General features: G+C 49.9%; 1 protein-coding gene across 7 annotated transcripts in view; it reads left to right on the forward strand.

The window, feature by feature from the left end:
• Nucleotides 1–23,329, forward strand: part of Tox2 (TOX high mobility group box family member 2) — a 137,309-nt gene that overhangs the window by 17,876 nt on the left and 96,104 nt on the right. The window contains exons 1-2 of one of the 7 annotated variants that reach the window (XM_008850993.2): nt 13,285–13,317; nt 13,459–13,575. The exons of 2 other annotated variants lie outside the window; for them this stretch is intronic. In XM_008850993.2, coding sequence (XP_008849215.1) covers nt 13,516–13,575 — 60 coding nt within the window. In that variant the 5' untranslated portion in view covers nt 13,285–13,317; nt 13,459–13,515. Of the gene's footprint in view, nt 1–13,284; nt 13,318–13,413; nt 13,576–14,112; nt 14,167–22,852; nt 22,905–23,329 lie in introns of those variants that run through there. 4 more of the 7 variants (XM_008850999.2, XM_008850992.2, XM_008850996.2 and 1 more) reach the window with 4 other exon arrangements.

A 23,329-nucleotide genomic window follows, 5' to 3' on the forward strand; every position in this document is an offset into this window, starting at 1 on the left:
GATTCCTGGGTACAGGTCAGAGGACAACTCTGAGTATCATCCTTGTTTCCCACCTTGTTTGAGGCAGGGTCCCTTTGTTGCTGCTTGTTCTAGTTACTTTCTCCATTGCTATGACAAGATACTGACCAACACCAACTTGAGGAGGAAAGGTTTTATTTGGCTTACATCTCCTGGGTCACAATTCATCAGGGAGCCTGAGGCAGGGACCTGGAGGCAGGGAGCTGAAACACAGTCCATGGAGGAATGCTGCTTACAGTCTTGTTCCTCTGGTGCCTGTTCAGCCTGCTTTTTTATAGAACACAAGACCCCCCACATTACTCAATAATCAAAAAGATGCCCCACAGACATGGCCACAGGCCAGTCCAATGGAGGTAATTCTCCAATTGAGGCTCCCTCTACCCAGGTATGTCAAGTTGACAACTAATGCTATCCAGCACACTGCTGTTGCTGTGTGTGACAGGCTAGCTGTCCCATAAGCTTCCAGGAATTCTTTATCCTCCCATCTTGTCTTAGGAGTGCGAGGATTACAGGTGTGCACTATGGTGTCCAACTTTTTGTGGATCTGGGGATTCAAACTCAGGTCTTTATGCTTGCTTAGCAAGCACTTTTACCTACTAAGCCATCTCCTCAGCCCCTAGCATGCACTTTCCAGAAGGGTCACCACGTTTACCAGCAGCAGAAGGTACCCATATTATGGTGCCCTCCTCGCAGGGCTCATTATCTTTGGACTATAACCTTCAGTTGTGCAGATGCCCCCTGCCTGGTCTGTCTCACATGCGAACCCTGAGGTCTTTGTGATGTGGAATTATATGCCCATCAATGCAGATTTCAGTGAGGAGAGTTATGTTTGCCATTGTGGTCTGATCTGTTGTTTTTTAAATGCCTGGGGTAATATCCTCAATCAGAGGGTAAATAGAAGACAGGAAAGTCGGTAATAAAAAATGAATTAGAGCGATTAGCAAAGGTGAGTGCTTTCCTCCTCGGGCGACAGGCAAAGTTGACGAAGCTTTGCAGGGTGACTCCTGTCCAAACATGAGGCTGGATTACCACAACCTCCCTGCTGGCTCTGGGGTCTGCTCTGAACACAGGACTCTGGTATTGCATTTAGTTCTGCAAAGGTCATGGGTACTCCTCAGAGGTGTGTGTGTGTGTGTGTGTGTGTGTGTGTGTGTGTGTGTGTCACACCCTAGTGGACTGGAGTGGGGCCTCTAAAGAGGGGTTGTTGCTCCCCTCCTCTCATTTCAGACCAGGCAGTGGACATCTTCCTTTGCAGCAGAGACATCGGTGGGCCTGGTCTCTGCAGGAAGGAAGCAGAGGCAGAGGCAAAGGCTTTTGCAAGCACTGAACATCCAGACTGCAGCAGTGTGGGCTCTCTGTGAGCCTAGATATGCAGGGTCTCCAGATGGAGCCTCAGAGGCTGTGTCCAGGAGCCTGGGCTGTACCTCAAGGGCAGGGGAGTTGTGGAGGTACCCATTTCATTTTAGAAGTCTCAAGCTATCTGGGCCAATTCCTCTATGATTGAAAAGCACCAGAACTCTGGTGACCGACCGAGGTCAAACTTCAAACAGGACATGAAGCTTTCACCTGGGCAATGTTGGGATCTGCACTCACACTGGGCAAAAGGGGTCACGAAAACCCCATAGCAGGCTTGGTTGATACATCAGTTCAGAGATCTCCATAGAGGGCACAAGTGAGTCCATGGCAGAGAGCTGATACAGATTTTGAGGTAATAGGTCTGGGTAGGGTGAGTAGAGAGTCTACATTGCTAAGGTCTGCAAGATGCTAGAGGACCAGTCCTGCATCAAAGTGTTCGAGTTAGGTTGAGATGCTTTAAAACAGAGTCTGAGGCCCCTGTGAGGAGAGATCTCTGGAGAAGGGATGTCACCTCAGTTGGAACTCTCCTTTAGCTTGATCCCCTGGGGCCCTGGGGCATGACTGATATGGACAAGTGGACTCTATCTTGGGGCTGGGGTGGGGGCTTTGGTGTTCCCCACACCAATCAGTCATTGCTATGGGCTGCTGGCACCTGTATTGATTCCCCTGTATTTTCTCCTGTCAGCCTGGACAGTTAGAGAGAGGTTGGGACACCAGCATTTTGGCCTCAAGGCATATAGATGGGGATAGAGGGATCACGGGTTCTTGGTTGAACTGCTGTGTGACCTTGGGTAAGCCTCTTCCTTCTGGGCACAGCTTGCACTGTAGCTCCTGGGGTTTTCACAGTCCTTGGTCCTTGTCCTTACGCTGTCCTGGAGCCTAAGGGAAAGGGATGGGGGTGTCTGCACAGTATGAGGGAGGGTCTGTTTTAAAGCCCAAGATGGGAGGGAGGTTGGGGAGGGGGAGAGAGAGGCCCTCCCTGCCCCCTGCAGTGTTGGGGTAGGGCTTGGCAGAGGGACTCCCTTGGCAGGGTCTCCAAGAAGGGAAAGATGGGAACCTGTGGAGGAAGGCGAGGAGCAGGCATTTCTTTACCACCTGTAATGGGATGAGTGTAAGCTTGGTGCTACCTATATGATCAGTACAGTAGCCTTTACAAAATGTGTATGAGTATTTTGCCTGCTGGTATGTACACATACTTGTGTCATGCAATGCCCGCTGAAGTCAGAAGAGGGCATCGGATCTCCTGGAGCTGGAGTTATGGACAGTTGTTAGCACCCATGTGGATGCTGGGAACTAAACCCTGGTCCTCTGCAAGAGCAGCCAGCGCTCTTAACCACTGACTCTTCCCTTCAACCCCCAGTAGAATAGCCTTTGACCTAGAAGGCCATTCCACGGGGCAGATCTGGAGCTGAAGTTGGAGGTTTCAGGACCAGAGCCTGTTTTCAGGACACCCATTCTTCTATGGGGTCTCATCATGTAGAGATGGCAGGAGAGAGAGGACGGTGCTGGGAATGGACTGCAGGCCTGGCTGGCTGGATACAGACTGAATGGAGGGGCTAGGAGGACATTGAATGCCAGGCTATGGAGTTGGGATTGTCCACTGGGGGAGATGGGGTACAGGGGGGTAACGCAGTGTCCTGTCCCTTTGCTCTGGAGTCCCCTTCCTTCTCTCACTGGAGCGATCTTCCCCACATTCTCTGCCCTCCCTGAGCTCACACCTCACCATTGTACTGAGATGGGTAAAGTCCCCCTTGGCTTGCAGACCCTCTCTCCTCTGAGCATTTGTGCTGCTTGGCCTATGATAGTGATAGGAACATGGAAATGGTAGCTGCCAGGCTGGGTGGTGGGACTCCTCAGGGGGTGGCGGGACTTGGGGTAGTGGGAAAGCACTGAGAGGCTTTGGGTATGCTATGTGCTAGGTGTGTTCTGTAGAGCCCTGCAAGTTCCCTGTTACATTTACCATGTCACAGATGGGATCCCCAAAGCTCAGAGAAGTTGAGAAGCATGTGCAAAGGACCCAGGCTGTATGGAGCAGAGCAGGTCATGCACCCGAATCTGCCTCACTGTGAGGTCGTGGCCTTTGTTCTGTCCCAACGTGGAGCCTTTGACTGCATTTTGCAGAGTGTACCTCCTGTTTAGACTCAGGCCATCTCAACTGAGAAGGCTTGGCAGAGGGTACACTGTTTCCACTTCAGAGCCAGGGTGACCCACTCTGTCCAGACTCAAGCCAGAGTCAAAGGCCATTAAGGGGCCCAGCCCTCCTAGCACCTGGCGGCTGCTTTCTAGTGCCCAAGAGATTCTCACCTTCAGTGTGATGCCAGATAGACCAGGAACATAGTCTGGCCAGGAAAGCTTCATGCAAGTGTTCCTGCTTTGCCTGTGTATTGTCCAAATGAGTGGGTTAAACCACCAATGATTGTACCTATCTCACAGTCCTATGGGTTGGCTGGGAGGCTTTCTGGCTGGGCTGGTCAATTTTGTAGAGACTGTCCCACATTTGTGGTCAGCCAGCTGGGAGCCTAGCAGCGGGTGATCTGGGAGGACCATACTCACATGTGTGTAGTTGTCGGTTTGGATCTCCCATAGCTTCAGTCTCTGGCAGGCTAGCTCAGGCTTGTTCTCCGGGTCCCCAGGCTTCCTGGTCAGTAAGGAGGAGTGAGCTCTGGAGCCCAGCACTTTCCACCTCTGCCAGTATTGTATAGCGGCTGTTCCAGTGGCCAAATCAAGCCACATGGCCAACCCAGATTCAAGGCACAATAAAAAGTTTCTCTTATTTAGTGTGTGTGTGTGTGTGTGTGTGTGTGTGTGTGTGTGTGTGTAATGTGTGTGCTTGGGTGCTCCCGTGCCATGGCACATATGTGGTGGTCAGAGGAGAGCTTTGAGGAATCATTTCTCGCCTTCCTCTTACATAGGTTCCAGGTATCAAACTTAGGTCATGATGCGTGCTAGAAATCTTCTGATCCATCTCGCTGGCCCTCTCTTCCTCTTTTGAGACAGGGTCTTATATATCCCAGACAGGCCTCAAACTTAAGATTGTAATGAAGGATGACTTTGAATTCCTGGTCCTGCTTCTATCTCCTATGTGATAGGGTTATAGACATGCACCATCACGCCCAGTTTATGCAGTGCTAGGAATTGAACCCAGGGCCTCCTGCATGTTAGGTAAGCACTCTGCCAACTGAGCTACATCCCAGCCCTCTGCATACGATGAGCAGCCGCATCACCACATGGCAGATGTGTGAGCAAGGATGAAGATTCAGATCATCCTCACAGCCTTCCATGGCTGCCTGGCCTGGCTCTTTCAGATAGCGAACATGAGCTGAGCTCCCACTGTGTTCCAGGTGCTGTTTCAAGAGCTCATAAATGAACGTGTCAGACCCAGTGTTGTATGTATGTGACATCTAGTGTAGCCAGTGGACAATCTATTTGGGCAGGTATGATGAAGGACAGCTATCCAGGGTGGGAGTCCAGGTGTCAGGAGATTCAGGGAGGGGTGAGGTCAGATCTGTGGGAAGACTAGGAGTATAAGGTGCTGGGAACGGGGGAGTACTCTGGGCAAGTGTGAAGTGCACACAGGCCTATTTGAGGAAGGACCCAGCATGTTTGAGGATCCAGTGAAGTATCACTCCAGCAGCCTGGGGCTGAAGAAGGAACTTTAAGCTGGCAGATGTCCACTATGACCCCCCCTGAGTGAATGCCAGCACCTTGGCCCCCTGTACAAGGTGGCTCTTGTCCATGTGTCGTAAGGATGGTGGGGGACACTGCTGGCCAGCAAGTAGAGCAAGCAATCCTCTTCCCAGATGTCACAGACGTTGTCTGCCTCAGAATCAACAGAAACCGCAGCAAGTGGGATGCCTCATGTGGGCCAAGCTTGTTCAAAAGTTGGTGGGAAAACCTGCCATGGAGGCCTGGCTCTGACTCCCTAGGTCTTCCCTTCCTGACTTGGAGTTACTATTTGATTTTGAGTTTTATTATTGCTTTATTTTCGCTTTTAGACTTGTCAAAACATCAAGCTTCAAATGAGGTAAGTTGGGGCATGCCTCCCTTTCTCTACCCCAAGGATGCTGCTGGGGGTGGCTGACCTGAAGAAGGGTGAATCTACTCTTAGAGGAAGACCTGGAGCTCTTTCAGTCTTCACACATGCAGCCAGGGGTGACATTTATACACTGCTTGTTGGACCACTCAGTCCCTTCCCCAGGCTCATAACTAGGAAATGGCTAAGCAGGATTTGAAACCACAGCTATGGGCACTTGAATTTATCTCCTCACCACAGTTATCTGGAGGCTCAGCTGCCACTGCACAGGGAAAAAGAGTCTCCCATGTGGAGCAATTGGCCTGGGATACTCCCCGATCCCAGCATGGGGTCGGGGGTGAAGGATTGTGATTCTGCCTCACAGCTTTTTGTGTACCCTTGGGAGGAGCAGACACCTGCCATGGCCTATGGACCCCTCAGCTCTTGAAACCTCAGTGTCCTTATCTATAAAATGAGGGTGTCACTGTCCCCGTTGACAGTGTAGCACAGTGCAGTGAGCCTGCCTAGGAGGGCCCAGGGCCTTAGTTCCAACCCTGGCTCTGATAGTTACTTGCTCTGCATGTCTAGAAAGTTGCTTGACCTCTCTGTGCCTTGGGTCTTTTGTTTTGTTTTTACATTTATCTCTTGGGTGACAGTGTGTGCCATGGTGCTCTGTGGAGTTCAGAGGACAACTTGCAGGAGCTGGGTCTCTCCTTACACCAGGTCATCAGGTTTGGTGACAAGCACTCTTACCCCCTGAGCCATCTCCCCGGATCCTGTGCCTCAGTTTCCACCTGTGTAAAATGGTGAGAATTGTATCCACCTGACTTATGTTGGGTCTTCATAGGAATTTCACCACATTATTGCAGATGAAGTTGGGAAGAAAAAAATCATGGAACCTATTTCTAGCTCCCGCTGATTTCTAGGCAAACTTGAAGGCAGCGCTGCCTCAGGCCAACCATACTCGGCTAAGCCATGGTGCAGTTCTGCCAGAACCTGGCTGGGACAGCATGTGTGTGTTAGGGAATGGGGAAGAAGGCCATTGGGGTATTCAAACAAAATGAACCTGGGAGGATGGTGTGTGTGAATCCCACAAAGGAATGAAGGCCGAGGCGCTGGAAGACAGGAGGACTCACTGGGTGAGAACCGTGTCTGACTGCATTTAAATTTTATCTCTAACCCCTTGATTAAAAGCTGTGTGGCCTCCAGAGCTTATGTAACCTCTCTGGTGTTGGCATACCTGACAAACAGCAGGCCTCATCTTGGCAAGGCTGTTTAAAGAGGCAAGACACATAGTAGGTGCTTACTTGGTGGCCAGAGTTGTGTGCATAGGTCAGAGGTCGACACTGGGTGTCTTCTTGAGTTGTTCTCCACTTTGTTTATTGAGACAATGCCTCTCACGAGGACCTGAGGTCACTGGTTCAGCCAGGCTGGTGAGCCAGAGAGCACTGCAGGGATCCACCTGTCTCCACCTTGCCGGTATTTAGATTATAGATGGGCATGCGCAGCTTTTCTGTGGGTGCTAGGGATTGAACTCAGGTGTTCCCCCTTGCCCAGGCTTAGCACCTCACTGACTGAGCTATTTCCCCAGCTTCTCCACCAATAAGGGTTTTACTAAAATATGCAGACATTTTCTTTCATGGGAAGGGACACAGTGGAACCAATGGGAAATGAGGCCAGAGCGCCTGTTTAGCTAGTAACACAGGCAGGGAGGGGGGAGGGAGGCCGAGACTGGAGGGCGGGGGCAGGGCAGTTAGGCTGAGAGTGTGGTAGGGGCGCCATCTGAAGAAGCATGAGGCTCTGACCTTGAGGCCAGCAGAACTCATTAATGTTGTCAAGTGGGAACAGTCGCTGTGCGGTCCCTTTATCTCCTTTGCAAGAGGACTGATGGGCACGGCAGATGGAGAATGTCTTCTGAGGGTGCACAGGCATGGCCAGATCACAGGATGTGGGCATAGGGCCATCACAGGGTGGTGATCCGATGTGTGCTGCACATGTGGCAGAGCACCAGGGACTCGGTTGCCACAGCATCCCCGCAGGCAGGGCATCTAGACAGAGCCCCAGAGAAACACAAAGCAGCTTTAGTCACTTCTCCCGGCATGCAGTCTGCTTAATAGAAGCTCAGAGCGTCTCAGCGTTTACAGGTGCTGACGGGGACATCACAATATTGTGAAATTAGGAGCCCGAAGCCGACTTCATTACGGGCTTACCTGGCGAAGGAGCAGCCGCCCTAGTTAGCACCGACGGTTGGGTATGACAGAGCTAAAATTGAACTTGGCAATTACTGCTCCTGAAAGGTTCTCAGTGCTCTGAAAGGAGGTTCCATGGAAATCAGCCCTGGTAATCACAGGGTTTAAAATTAGTCAGTTACTATTAAGGCTGTGCTGTCAGCAGAGGCTTCCTGAGGCACAGGACAGGGTGGGGATGGGTTTGGCAAGCATGGGTTACTTTGGGCACACCTGCTCTGGTGTTTTCCTTTTTAGTTAATTCCAGTGTTCATGTCCATGGTGGCCATGGTCAAGGGCTGCTCTTCTTCCCTGCCTGACCCCTGTCCCCAACTTCTTCTTCCTCAGACCTGGTGTTTTCTTTAGACCTGCAAGGGGCTTTTCTGAGCCTCTCCCTGGACCACTCTGCTCTGTAGATTCCTGCTGAAAGGAAGGAGTCATGTGACATGGCTGAAGGTGCCATCCTTTATGGGCTTGCTTTCCTGAAGCTGTGTGTGTGTGTGTGTGTGTGTGTGTGTGTGTGCGCACGAGTGTACACACCTACATGTGTGGAGACCAGAGGACATCTTCAGGTATGTGTGTGTATGTGTGTAGATGCCTACGTGTGTGGAGACCAGAGGGCATCTTCAGGTGTGTGTGTGCGCATGTGTGCATGCCTGCATATGTGTGGAGACCACAGGATATCTTCAGGTGACTACAGGCGCTGCCCACCTTTTTCTAAAATAGGTCTCTCACTGGTTAGAACTTGCCTATTAGACTTGGGTTGGATCTGCCTGACTCTGCCACCGTGCCCATGTGTGTGTATGTGTGTCTAACTCAGGTCCTCGTGTTTGTGTAGGTGTGTACTGTACTTATTGACTCAGCTCTCTCCCTGGCCTCTTTCGTGCAGCTTCCGCAAATTGTCTCATCATGTCCCCATTTTGCAAATGAAGATAGTGAGGGGCTGGAGTGTGTGGTATTGGAGCAGAGGGGATCAGAGGAAAGTCTGGTAGGTTGACCTGGGTGTGTGCATGGATTCTCACGAATGGGAAGCCAGAAACTCAAATCAGCTCATAAAAGATGGAAACTTGTGCTGTTGTGGGTGTGCAGGAGAGCCTGGTTTGGGGGCTGCTGTTCTTAACAGTGATATCTATGAACTATTGACTTTGTACTAGCACCTTCCCATGGGTGACAACTGTTTTGAATTGTAACCCTGGGAAGGGACTACAATTCCCATCTTCAGATTAGTGAACAAAGGCTGAGAGAGATGTCTGGACAAGGGCAGGTAGGATTCAAATCAAGGTGGATTGACCTCAGAGACTGGCCATGGTCCCTGTCCCTCGCTCTGGGAATGGACACTTGAACACCAAAATTGCAACCCCCCCCCTTCCTGTGAGCTACCTCTAGGGTTCTAGAGAAAAACGCAGAAATGGAAACATCTTTCCAGCAGGCCTCAGCTCCTCTGCAGGATGCTGAGTCATCTCTCTCTGTTTTGAACCATAACCATCCAGCAGCTGGCCTCGTAATCTGAAAACTAAAAACAAAATTCTGGGGAGCCTCCAGGTGCAGGGCCCTTTCCTGGTTCCTTCCTGGCATCAGCCCCTCCAGGCTGCCCTGTGTACCTTGGCCTCATGCTCAGTGCCAAGTGAAGGGTACAGGGTCTGAAATGGAGCTGAGGTTTGCCTACTAGCCTGCTGGGGTCACCTGCCCCAGCCCTGCCTGTCCTTGTTACTAGTGTGCTCAAGGTACATAATCAGTTGGGAAGTTCCACGTTACCATTACACCTGGGCAGGACTATGCCCACCTCCCAGCACAGGTGGCAGAATGAAGTCCAGAGACCTCTCTCCTGGGTTCAGCTCTGCAGAGTGATGCCATTTTCTGTAACTGGATTGTGGAAAGGGTGTTGTGGTTGGCTAAGGTTGTCAACTTGACACCCCTGGGAAGTAGGAACCTCAAATGGGGAATATTCTCCATCAGATTTCCTTGTGGACGTGTCTGTGAGCCATTTTCCTAATTGCTCATTGCTCTAGGTGGGCCAAGCTCATTGTGGGCAGTGGCACCACTGGGCAAGTGGTCCTGGATTGTATAAGAAAGCAGGCTGAGCACAGGCCAGGGGAGAAGGCAGTAAGCAGCATTCCTCCATGGTCTCTTCTTCAATTCCTGCCTCCAGGTTCCCTCAAAGATGGACTGTCACTTGGAAGTGTGAGGTGCAATAAACGCTTTCTTCCCCAAGTTGGTTTTGGTCATGGTGTTTATCCCAGCAATGGAAACCAACCTAGAACAGAGACTCTAAGAGTTCGGTGAAGAGTTCAGAGACCTCCCGAACTCGCTTTTTGTCAACCCCACTCAGCCTCTTCAGAGGCAACCCCTTCCTCTATCTGTACTGCCCTGACTAAGAATGGTTCTACCCAAGATTTTTAAAAACAATTTATTGATTTGAGAATGTCATGCGATGTATTTTGATCATTTTTAGACCCCTCCTCCTCTTCACTTCGGCCCTACTATCCCTCCTCCACTTCATGTCCTCTATTGTTGTCTTTTTAAAAAGGCCTATCTAGTCTAATCTGTGTTTCTCCAGTGCTCTTGGGTGTGGGTCTATCTCTTGGAGCCTGGCCAACCTACCAGACATCACGGCAATAAGGAAAACTCCCTCTCCATCTCCTAGTATCCATCAAGTACTAGTAGATCCTCAGGACAGAGGCTTCCTGACCACCTCACCTCCCCGATCCATGTTGGGTCCCTGTCTGCTTGGATTCTTTGGCATAGGTCTTCTGTAAGCTGTCATAAGTGCTGTGGGTTCATATGACTGACCACCTGTGTCCAAACAGCATGGTTTTCTTGTGTTTATCCACCACCTCTGGCTCTTACAGTCTTTAGGCCCTCTCTTCCACAGTGATCCCTAAGCCTTGGGAGACGAGGGAAGGATTAAGGTGTCCCATTTAGGGCTGAACTCTGCAGTCTCTTGTTCTCTGCGTGTTGACCACTTGTGGGTCTTTATTCATCACCATCTGCTGCAAGAAGAACCTTCCTTTGTGAGCGCTGAGAGACACACCAATCTATGGGTATAACAATAAGACATTAGGAGTCAGTTTACATCCAAGATTTTGTTGTTGTTTACAATGATGCAAAAGCGGCTGGGATTGGTGACCTATGTCTATAATCCCAATACTTGGGAAGGGAAGACAGGAGGATTGGGAAGTTGAGGCCAGCCTGGGTTATGGAGTAAGACCCTATCTCAAACAAAACAAACGAAATGATAGCAAGATGGTGTGAAAGCAGAATGTGTATGGGAAAGGTACTCTGAGAAGCTGCATGTCCATCCTGAAGTTCAATTTCAGTACAGTTGTTAGTCCGTACCTGAGTCAACACTGTGCTGCTAGGCTTTACACTAAGTGATCTTGCCCAACTGATGCATCTGTATGAGCCCCTGAACCTGTGTAAGGTGGACTGGGCTAAGCTGTGGTGGTCTGTGTTAGGTATCTTAAATGTATTTTTTTGAGACAGGGTCTCCCTGTAGCCCCAGTTGTCCTGGAACTCACTATGTAGACCAGGCTTGCCTTGAACTCACAGAGATCTGCCTGCCTCAGCCTCCCGAGTGCTGGGATTAAAGGCGTGTGCCACGACGCCCGGCTTGTATTATTTTATTGAGGATATTTTCAACTTACTGGGGATTTCCCATCTTTGACACTAATTGAATAATGACTGGAGGATTTTTACCTTCATGCTTTCTCTGTGACAGCTGCACATTTAACTTGAAAAAACCCTCTGGTTTCAGATGAGCACTGTTATTGCTGTTATTACTATAATAGTTTATTACTATTCAGCAAAAACATAGACTTCCTTCCACATCGATAAATACCGATCATTTTCCTGACTGCATAACATTCTACTATATGGAAAAACCATACTTTTTTAAAACCGCTCCTGTATCAATTGACTTTATAATTTCTATTTCCTTATAAAATGATACAATTAATATGCCTAGCCATATGAATTTGGGCTTAGAGCATTCTTAGCCACCCTAAAGTTTTGTAAATATTCATGGCTAGTTTTTTTTATGGTACCTTTATACTCTTAAGGTGCTTTAAATTCCTCAATGTGTCTGTAAAATATTTATCTTTATATCACAGTACAAAATTTGCAACTTTTTCCTTCAAACAAGCACTATATGCTTGGCTTTGGCCTGGACTATGGTTGTATGTATTTTCTATGTTTTGAGCACCTACTGGGTATCAAGCCTTGTCTAGGACCCAGAAATGAATGAGACAGTCCCAAGCATCACAGAGCTCAGTGTCATTGGGAAGATAAACAGTAAACACAGAAACATCCTATGTAAGCAAACATGCGTACTGTAAAGAGCGTGACCAGATGCAGGAGGGAGGAGAAGCGTTCAGTCTGGGAAGGAAGGTCTTGGAACAGAACTGGAAGTGTGGGAAGGGGGAAGCAGCCATTGTGGGTGGGGCTAGGGAAGAGGTAGCAGCAGAGGGAACAGAAAGAACAGCAGGAACAAGGCGCCCAGGCCCAGAAGCTAGACTCTGCCCTTCCCCAATCCTCCACCCTGGCTCCTTCCTTCCACACTGGGTTCTGGCCCCTTGCTTTATCACACGGCCTTTTGCTGTGCCCTGGCCCTGTCTGTCACCAGTCTGTCATTGTTAGAGGTGCTGACTGATGGGATGCTTTTCCAGAGGTCTTCTTGCTCAGTCCTGGGTCAGCTCTCAACTTTGACAGTGCCTCAGCTACTGCTGCTTCTGATGTGCCCCACAATGTCCAGTCAGTGTAACAGCACCGAGCACAGCACGTGGCACTTAGTAAATACTGTTCTCATCCTGCACGTAGACAGAGGCCCAGGGAAACCAGCTCTCCTAGCCAGCAGAGCTAGAATTTGAACCCCACTCTCTTCTAGTGTCCATGTTCTTCTGAATTAGAGTCCTAATTCAGCTGCATTTATATGAAAGTCAATGAGATAGCTGGGGAACGCTCAGGGCCTAGACCCTGCACTGTCCCAAACCCCCTCTAGCTTTGCAGAGAATGGCCTTGGCCCTTGGTCTGCTGTTTTCAGGAGGGGCTAAGCAACCAAGGCAGGTTCCCATGTTTTTGTTTAAAATTATATATGCAATACATGCTTATGCAAAAGAGAAAAAACAAGTAAGAAAGTAGCAGTAGGATAGGCCACCTCTTGCTCCCTGGGATGAACAGGGTTAATGGCATGGTGCCCTTTGCAATGTAAATACAAATATACATGCACACATATGCACACACAGTTGACATTTTTATAAAAACTGGACCATATCCTTGACTTTCCCTCTCAACCAGTTCCATGTTGGCACCTGCAGCTGCATCCAGACCACCCTAGTCCGTAGAACCAATGTGTCTATGCATATCCAGTCAGCCCCTGGCTTTAGACATCCAGCCTGCCTTGGATTTCTGTAACAAGTAACCTCTTCAGGCATACCTGTGTGCAAGGTGCAGGCATGTCCACAGCATGGATGCTCAGGAGTCCCTGCTGAATGAAAGGCAGGCAAGTTTCAAACCTTGACAAGTGCTGTCAAATTGCCTTCCGAAGACCCTTCTGATGCAGCGTGCCTCTGAAGCCACGGATGACGTAGGGCTGGGCTGTGTATGGGGGCTGCCTCCCCTTCCACTCTGAGAGACCTGGTGTGGAGCTCTGAACGTGAGGGCCCAAATTGGGATAGAAGATGGATTTGTATCAAAGAGGTTAAATAACAGGTTTTTCCATTTCACCTTATAGGAATGGGATGGGGGGGTGAGGGTGCTGGGCCTCCAGCCAATAGAGGACCAAGAGTCGTCGGGAGGGCTTATAAAGCTGCTATTTCTGGCATTTTTTCTCTTTCTCTGCTGATTATGCAGCAGCATCTCGCAGAGGCTGTCGCGGGCGCATTCTCTCACTGCCTGGGTTTCTATGGAATGAGACTCGGGCTCCTTTTCACAAGACGCTGGTGCACTGCAGGTGTGTCTCCAAAGAAGGTAAGCCGAGATGCCCATTGCCTCAAGGGGTGGAGGTGCTCAGGCTGGCCCTGTGGGGTCAAGACAGGAAATGCTGGATGCTGGGTGGGGCCAGACAGGGGCTGGTGCCTGCCGTGTTCTACAGTGAGGGTGCTTTATAGGGTCCAGGGCCTGGAGATGGCTCTTCCTCTCTAAAGAGGAATTCTGGAGGTGGTCATTCATGCATTCAACTTATCCTAACAGTGGGCCTGGCCAAATGTAGGGCCGTGTGTGTGTGTGTGTGTGTGTGTGTGTGTGTGTGTGTGTGTGTGTGTGTGTGTGTGTGTGTGTGTGTGTTTATCTTGCTGACTCAGACCAGAAACACTGAGAACACTGACATACAGGGACCCAGAAGACACTGGGTCTAGGCAGTGGGAGGGATCTTCTGAGAAGGTGTCAGGGGCTAGTTGCAGCTTGGAACGGCACCAGGAATGAGAGTTTGAAGACTAGGAAAACAATCAGAATTCTCCCCTCATTGTAGTAAAGGCCACTTTTTTCTTTTCCGGCTTTAGAATTCAGTCTGCCTTGGATCTCTGTTAACAAGCAGCATCCTCAGGCACGCCTGTGTGTGGGGTAAGGATATGGGAAGCAACCACCTGGGGTCTCCCTGGCAATCCTTTTAGGCAGCAACAAGTGAGGGAGGGCTCAGTCTCATACCCAAGGTCTAGCATATAAGGAGCAGGTGGAGGAGGTTCTGACAAGGTACTTCCCAGTTGCCCCTGGGGAGCTGGCTGGGAGTGGGGGCTGAGCTGGGGGTGGGGCTTGTTGCTGTTGACAGCATTGTACCCAACCAGAAGTGCTCTGATTTCTCACAGTGTTGAGGATCTCACTTCATCCATGTACATCCCAGAAATGGAAGCTGCTAGCTCAGGCCTACCCCTCATCTCTAGCCTGTCTCTCATCTGGAACATTAGGGGAAAGGGGAGCATCCTCCATGCTCCCTGAGTATCCCTTCCTAATCCCCATGGGGGGCAGAATGCAAGTGAAGCAGCAGGCCCAGGGCTATCCAGGGGAGAAGCCAGGCAGTCAGCTAGGCATCGGGACCTGGGTTAGGGACTACTTTGAAATCCCCACTGTGCCCTAAGTACATGGCATAGGATGGCTCCCTCAGGTTGCCTGAGCCTCACCTATAAAACAGGTACTGACACCTTCTCTATGTAATATATGTATGCATGTGGTGAGTATGTGTGTGCACACACACAGCTGTGCCTGCCCACAGCTATCCACACATTGCTCACACTTGACCTAGTAGCTACATGGACCTTCATCCATGTTGAATGGATGGATGGATGGATGGATGGATGGATGGATGGATGACCCAGAAAATGACTCAACTGTGGAGGAGGCCAGGATGCATGGTGGGGTTTGTTCTGATGCAAGTGTATGTGGCCAGGGATCTTCCCTTTGCATCTAGAGTTGGAGACACTGTGTGGGGTATAGCTGATAGGAGTCTCTCTGTCTCCGGTCACCCGTCTGGCTTCTCCTATGGAGAGGAGAGAGCATTGTGGGACTTGGTGGTTATCTGAAACCAGAATTGACTTTTAGTTGAATGTTTCCTGCACAATTTCTTCAAGATTGATAGGCAGCCTGGTGTTGAGGTCTTTTGGGGGACAAGTGAGCAATTCACCAGCTGCTGATTGTCACCTGTGTTCCAAGCCTGTGCTGGATGCAGGGAAGGCCTGGGAGATAAGGGAATGGAAGGGAAAGGGTGGCTGGAGAATTGCCTTTCCCGGCATAACTACTGTCAGGACCCGAAACTGAACAAGGGTCTAGAGGCTGGCTTTGAGCAGGTCTTCATTCCTGCATCACTGTGTCACCTCAGACAGGTCACTTTACCTCTCTGACTCTACAGGATGACAGGTTGTTGAGGGGAGGACAGGGGGCAAGACGTAGAAAGCATAGCGCTTGGTAAATAAAAATGTAGTCCCTTCCTGGGGGGTTTGGGGTCCAGCTCAGGTGTCTGCACATAGCAGGCTCCCACTGAAGGCTCATGGGAAGAAGGAAGGTACCTGGAGTGGGGACCTTGGTTATGGGGCTCCTCTAGACACTGTGTCACCCCTGGGTGAGCTCCCCAGGAAAATAAATGGAATAACTAGGCTTGTCCCACCAACTGTTCCTGTTCTATCGTACTGGCAGTCAGGGGGTGAGGGGTCTTGCTAGAATGGGCTTCCTGATGAAGACAAACTTCCTGCCTGAGACCCACTGGATGCCCCTGCAATTCTCTGAGCTGCCCTTTTCATGAACCAGCAGGTTATTACTGAGATAAGGGGCTGAGGCAGGGTGCCATAGGAGAGGGCAACTGGGGCCCAGCTGGGGCTGCCCCTGTGACCCTGCAGGGGTCTGAAAAGTTACACACAGGTGATTCTTGCCTCTCCTGGGCTCCGGAGATGTTTTCCAAAGAGGTAGCCAGGGTGTTTCTGTGGAGATGACCACTGGAGCCAGAATCCAATGGTGTGGGCTTCCCTTTCACTCTTTTCTAGCTGGGAGATTCTTGCTGCTCATCTCTGAGGAGCTGCTAGGCTCTGAGGCAGCTCATGAAGGGTGCGAGCATCGTTTGCAGCATCCAAGCCAGGAAAGAATATTGTAGCATCTGTCTCTTGATCAGTCCCATCTCACTCCCCCATGGTGCCCATCTTAGTGACTGTGACTCTCTGCCTAAGCCTGAGCCACAGATCTGGAGTCATTGTGGGTCTCCCTGCCTTACTGCTGGCTGCCCCCTCAGTGCATGATCACCTGTCCCTCTTAACTATCACCTACCCCCTGGGTGACTTCAGGAGTCTACTGCTATTAGTCTTCCCATTCCAATCTGCCCTCCGAGTGACCAGCAGGGTCTCTGTGAACCACTGATATGTGCTTCTTTTCCAGACCTCTTAAATGCCTTTGGTTTGACGTGCCTCCCAGCACTGGGTCCTTCCCAGAGCCTCACCTGCCTGCCTGGGGTTCATCCACTTCTGTGTTCAGCATTTTCTGCTTCCTCCGGGATCCTGTCTATGGCTCTCTAAAGATCCTCCCCCTGGCTGAGCTGCCCTGCCTCTTGCTTCTTAATCTCCAGACCCCTTTATTCACCTTGGGTTTCCTGTACCCCCTCCAATTGCCGCTTATCCACAGGCCTGGATGGGACGTCATGGTTTTCCTAAAGCCTCCTCTGTGTGTGTCACAGTCCCCCAAGGTACACTCTGAGTCTCTGAAGGACCACAGATGATGGACCTTTATTCTCCTGCCCGCTGGAAGGCAGGAGCAGTGTCTGCTTGGGATATACTCACATAGGGAAGAAGTAGAAAGAAGGCCCTGCAAATGTAATTCAGGCCCTGAAGGCCCAGACAAACCTCTTTAGACTCCTCAGTTTGTGGTTTGACTTGACCGTGTGACCTTGGACAAGCCACCTAATCTCTCTGCACCTGCAGGGTCATGGGACTTAACAAGATGACACTTACCACCCATCTCTTCTACTTGCTAGCTGTGTCCCCCTTGGGACACATGGAACACTGAAATGCCCCCCGTATACTCCAAGCAGAGCAAACTCAAAAGAGGGGCCAGGCACAGATGACCATACCATAGAACCTTCAACAGGGGCAAAAATAGCAGCCACGGGGCACCCAGTGTAGCGGAAGCCACAGAAGCCACAGGCCAAGCGGATGTCAGCTGCCTTGAGGCCCCGCTGAGGTTCTTCAGATGTGCTAGGGAAGCAGCCCTCACGCCCACCCTCGCCCGCTCCTCTGACCACAGCATCAGATAAGGCTGTGGAAAAAGTGCTGGCTTCCTTTCTGGGGAGGGTAATCGCAGTGCCATCTGTGCATATGCTGGGTCCCTATTGCCTCCCTGGCCTCTGCCCTGCCCCCTGCTGCTCTGTCCACCTTGCTGTCCCCTCGAGGACTGAGGAGACAACAGCACAGTCCCATGTAAGGGTCTTTGTGCTGGTTGCTGGGCTGCTTGGCTGCCCCAAGCCAGTGCCTGCTTGATTCCCTCCCTCCCTCCCCTCCTTCCATCATCCATCTGTCTAGAACTTCCTCCTCAAGGCCAAGTTAGACCTGTTTAAATGGAATTCCCTCCTGGTCCGCTCCACCTGCTCTCTGCCTTCCATGTGTGTGTAGCCTTCCAATGTGCTTACTGTGAGTATTGTTAGTTTTCTCCAGTGCAGACAGTAAGCTCCCATGGCCTTTGCTCACTGTTAATTCCTAGGAACCCAGAGGAGTTACTGGCACAAAGTAGATGCTCAGCTAATATTCTTTTGGTACATGGATGCATACTGGTGTGAAGGACCAGCCCAGCCATCAGAAGAGGTTCACACAGGATTCAGGGCTTGTTGAGGGGCTGTAGGACTGGGGGACAGATGCACATTGTCTTTGGAGACTCTGGCACCAGAATTTTATCAGCCCTGGTCAGAAGCCCCTGCTAACCCTTGAGATGACAGATGCCTGGGGCTGGAGAAGGTTCTGGAAGCCTATGGTACCTTGTAAGAGTTGATGCTTGCAGAAGTTATAAGTTGATTTTGCTTTTGAGACAGAGTCTTGCTGTGTAGTTCTGGCTGACCTCAAACTCTTCTCCTCTTGCCTCAGACTTCTACATCTTGGGACCACTGGTATGCCAACATGTCTGGCTCATGACTTTGGCTTTGGAGCCACACTATTCTGACTTGAATCCTGGCTCTCCCTGTACTGGCTGTGTGGCTGTCACCACCACTTCTGTATTTCAGTTTCTTACCTGTTTGATGAAGTAATGATTCTGACCTTGCTTGAGTGCTTTCAGGATTATGTATCACCTCTGTGAGTGTCTGCCTTGTAAGTGATCAACAAATGGCCACTAAACCAAATTATTGAGTGTATAAGTCAGTTTAGGCTGGGTTATGCTGCAGTAACAACCTCCGAACCTCAGTTGCCTATCCCAAGGATGATGGTTTGTTTTTTAATGTCATATTCACAGGCTGTTGTCCTGCCCTGCTGTCACCAAGGGGACAGAGGCACAGTTAGTCCACAGCCTGTGGGAACTCACCTACAGTTAGCTGAACAATACCCTTAATACATCCATGTCCTAGTCCCTGAAGCCTGTGACTGTCACCTTACATGGCAAACAGAGCTTTTGCAGATGTGAAGTTGAGGATCTCAAGATGAGACTATCCTGGGTTCCCTGGGTAACTCATGGAGAGATGCAGCAGGAGTCTGAGCCAGTAGGTGATGTCAGGAGAGAAGGGGATTGAGTTGATGTGCTTTGAAGGCAAAGGAAGGGGCCACAAGCCAAGGGACACAGGTGGCCCCCAGAAGCTGGGGATAAAGATGTGGAGCTCCAGAGCAACCAGCTCTGACACTTGGTCCAAAGGCTATGAGAAGAATTTGGAATTTCTGGCTTCCAGAACTGTGAGAAAATAGTCTGTGTGGGGGTCTTGTTGTTTGTTTTGTTTTGGCTGGTTTGGTTTTGCTTTGGTGACACTGAAGATAGAACCCAGGTCCTTGTACATGATAGGCAGGTGTTTCACCCCTGAACCTGAGCCCCTGCCAGTTTGTGTGTTTTTGAGCCACTAAGTTCGCAGTGATATGTCAGGGCACCCATAAGAAATGAACGTAGAAAGTAGTTAAGGAGGCAATGCTGAGGAGCCTCCATCTGCTCTGACAGGACAGACATGCCCATCATAGTGTTCTCTGTGTCCCCCTCTACAGGAATGCATGAGGGTGTAGGGAAAGATGTCGGATTGCGTTCATAGCCCAGGTCAGCTACTTACAGCTCAGAAGTCATGAGTAGTTTCTTTTATCTTTCTGAGCCTCAGTTTTCTCACCTGTATGTTGAGCATAGAAGATAGACCCCAGCAAGAGGCTAGCACAAATATAAGTACTTAATTCAGTTCAAAACTCCCTTATCTGAAATCCAGAAAGCTCTGTGACCAAGGTTGCTTTGTAAATATGCTGCGAGCTCATTTGGTCCTTGAACCTGGCCTGACTGCCACATGGCTCTGTATAATGCTCTCCTGCTTGTGTGAATATTAATTCCCCAGTTCAGTGCAAGAACGTGAATGTGTTTGGTTGCGGGTGTTGCCCACATGCCAAGAAAATTCTTTCTTCTGAAGTGGCATGGGTTCTGGCTGTCAGGGGCCTGTGAGATGTTGCTGTTTACAAAGTCCCTCCGGGGCTGGGAGGGCCCATGGGCTCCCTGAGCCCTGCAGGGCTGAGAATCTCATGTTTTCTGTTTTCAGGGGGCCCACATCCTCTCTGTCACTTGAGGTTGCAGGGTTCTATTGGCTCAGGGCAGAGGTTGAAGTCTGGGGTAGGGAGAGCTTAGGTATGTGAACATTTCTGCTATGAATTTGAAAGGGAATTTTTTTTCTTATGAATCATCAAAAACAAATCAGAAGGAAGTGTGTGACCAACAGGAGGAAATTAGGGTTTGCCAACAGTGCAAGTCACCCTATTTTCTGTCTCCTGAGTGGGCCTTTGCCCTTTTTCATTCATCTCTGAACCTCAGTGCCAGGCTCTGCAAACACTGTGGCTACGGTGGTTTGATTCTGGCTCCAGATCTGCTTCTAGTTCTAGCGATCAGTGTGTGCTTCTTTGACGTCACCACCATAGTGTTGTATTTACTGGTTGTGTGTGTGTGTGTGTGTGTGTGTGTGTGTGTGTGTGTGTGTGTGTGTATGAGCATGCATGTGTGTATACATGTGTGTAGAAGCCAGAGGTAGGACCTCAAGTGTCCTCAATTGCTATTCACCTTATTTTTTTGAGACAGGGTCTCTCACCAAACCTAGAGCTCACCGGTTTGGCTAGGCTGGCCAGTTGACCAGGGAGCTCCAGGGACTCACCTGTATTCATTTCCCCAGAGCTGGCACGGTAGGCATGTGTGGCCACATCCAGCCTTTTATGTGGATGCTGGAGATCAAACTCAGGTCCTGCTGGCTCAGTTAGCACTTTACTGACTGAGTCATCTTCCCAGCCCCTACCCCCTGGTATTTATCCACTGTTCTTCTCTGCACAGGTGGGCTCAGAATTCATTCTGACACCCCTTCCCCATGACCACAGCCTCTTCTGCCTGACTTCCTAGGCAGGCTCATCGTCTTCCTTCTAGCCTATTCGAAGGAAGCTGCTTTCTGAAGTGTGGCTGAACTCTGGCTTCCGTGTCCACTTCCCAGTGTGGCCCTGCTGCCTTTCTCTCTCCACTCTCTCTCTTTCTTTCTGTGTCTCTTCTGCCCTCGATGTCCTGATCCCATCTGTGAATGGACCCATCTTTCTTTCTAGCTCCCAGGCCCGGGGATTGCATATTCCCCTCCCTTCCATCTCATTTCCTTTCCACCCTCACGTGGCTTGTTCTGCTTAGAGCCATGTCGTCTGTGCAGTCCTTCTCCACCACTCCTGTCTGAGCATGCCTGTCACTCACACTGATTCTAACTATTGCTCCTGTCCCCCTCATTGGACTATAAACTTCAGGATGACAAAGATTGTCCTATACCTCAGGGGTACCAGGGTGTCTTTGAGACAGTTGGGCAGCGTAGGGTGGGAATGGCCTCGGATACAGGCATGGGTCTTGGGTCCTGTTCTTCCCTGCTTCTGGATGGTCCTCTGGCAGTAGCGGCTGCCATATTGCTCTCTAGTCAGCTAAAGCTATTTTGCATGTTGAGGTGGGTAATATTCTGCCTTCACAACCTTGGGGTTTTGTCATGTGCATTTCTCCTCTTGCTGTCGAATCAAGTGTACATTTCTCCCCCTGTGAATTTATTTCTTGGAATGTTGCCTCCTGAGTGCCTTTTCTGTTTGAACCTCATGTCTTTTTGTGTCTTGGCATCTTGCTTTCTGTTGAATTTGACGGAGCCATTTCTATGTTGTATATATTAACTCTTGTGCTTGGTGCTGATATTTTCTTAGTCTGATGTCCTTTTCATTTTGGTTTTATTACGTTTCCTTCCACAGAAGATATTAATGCATGTATATTTGAACCTGTCAATCTCTCTTCCTCCGTGATTGCTTCAAGGGCTGAGGAAGTCACCCTGCCTCTGCAGATCTGATAAACATTGTGTTCTCTGCTTTGATTGTTTCCCTCCGACGTGGCTTTGTATATTAACTCTTTAATCCTTTGGCAGTGCTTGGGATGGGTGACTAGTGTCTAGTTAGGCATTCCTAGACAGGACAAGCCCAGCGTCTTCATTCTATTTATTGAATAATTGGTCTTTGTCTCTTTGTTTCCAAAAGGAAAGACAAGATAGGGTAGTTGTTAACACGTGTGACTTTTGGCAGAATCTGGCTTTGCCACAGTCTAGCTGTGTGACCTCTAGGCTGGCTGATAACAACAAGCTTGTTTTTTCTCTATAGAGTATGATGTTGCTGTCTCCCTCCAAGGGCTGATGCGAAGGTTGAATGAGATGTCTTGTATTGTACAAAGTCTGCCCCACAGTGTGGGCACAGAGGGAATGCCTCCTTAGGGACGTCTTTCACACCCAGCTGATCTAACTCTGGACTTGTTCCTTTGTCTTAGTGCTTTAAAATTTTCATTTGGGGCTGGGAGGTGGCTCAGTTAGTGAAATGCCTGCCATACAAACTCAAGGACCTGAGTTCAGATCCTAAGAACCCACGTAAAAAAAGCCAGATGTGGCAATGCATGCCTGTAATCCCAGCACTGAGGAGGTGGAGACAGGTTGGTTCCTGGGGCTTGCTGGGCAACCAGCCTAGCTCCAGGTTCTGTGAGTCACTGTCTCAAAACATAAGGTGGAGAGAAGTTGAGGAAGACATCTGTCATTAACATCTGGCCTCCACAGACATGTACATACACATGTGTTTGGACATACACAAACACATATACACACATGAATGCACATACATATTCTCATTTTATGTCACTACTACGTTGTCTTAATGCTTACTCTGCAGAACACCTTACCCTCTCCAAAGCAGGCTCCCTGCCATTACTCTGTGAACACTTAAGCTCTCCTCTGTGTTTCTCTTTGGTTCATGTTGGTCCCATCTCTCCCACTCTGCACTGGAATTTACCTCAGTGACTTGGAGACAGCCACCTTCCCCCAATACACATACCAGAAATCACCCTCCCAGCAGCCTGCCTTGGCACATCCTGTCCCTCTGCCTGACAGCTGTACATCGCTTGCATTTGGGTGGCCTGTCACCATCATAATGTGTCCTTGCTCCTGAGAGTCTGCATGTCCCGTGGGCCTTGAGCTTTCCTTGGATCTATTCTATGTTCCAGGTGCCCCTTGAGCTGCACCTGGCTGGGGACATCACAGGTGCTCAGCTCAGGACTTGGGGAAGGCCCTTGAGCTTTGAGAGTAACTGAGCTACATCTGGATTGTCCTGGATGCATGGAGACTCAGAGGACCCAAGAGTGTGGTGGGTAACTCCTAATATGCTGTTGCTAGCAACTGAGGGCCGTCTGCCAGCCCTGTCCTCAGTTTCTCTAGTGGAATGTAGAAAAGTCTAAAGTGTGACACCTTTCTCTTAGACTGGATGACTCAGTTGTAAAGAGCGATTAAAATATCTCATTAGTGTAGGCTGTGCCCTCAAGGGCAGTTTGCTTTTCTGTTTTCTCCAGTAGAAAAAAATCTGTTAGGACACCCCTGCCCCCAATCTTGGAGCTTCAGGAAATAGCTGAGATCTGGGGCATAAGGGGTCAGTGACCTGGAAAGGTGCCTGGGTGAAAGGGGGAATCTAGCCTTTCTGGGACACTGCAGTGCACTGCTCACTTCCAGGAGCCGGTACAACCCTGCCAGCCCCATTCTCTCATTTTTAGTTTTGTTGGTTTGTTTGTGTTGGGG

Source organism: Nannospalax galili, unplaced genomic scaffold, assembly GCF_000622305.1.
Source record: "Nannospalax galili isolate Female #2095 unplaced genomic scaffold, S.galili_v1.0 scaffold205, whole genome shotgun sequence".
In the NCBI taxonomy this organism is placed as follows: domain Eukaryota; kingdom Metazoa; phylum Chordata; class Mammalia; order Rodentia; family Spalacidae; genus Nannospalax; species Nannospalax galili.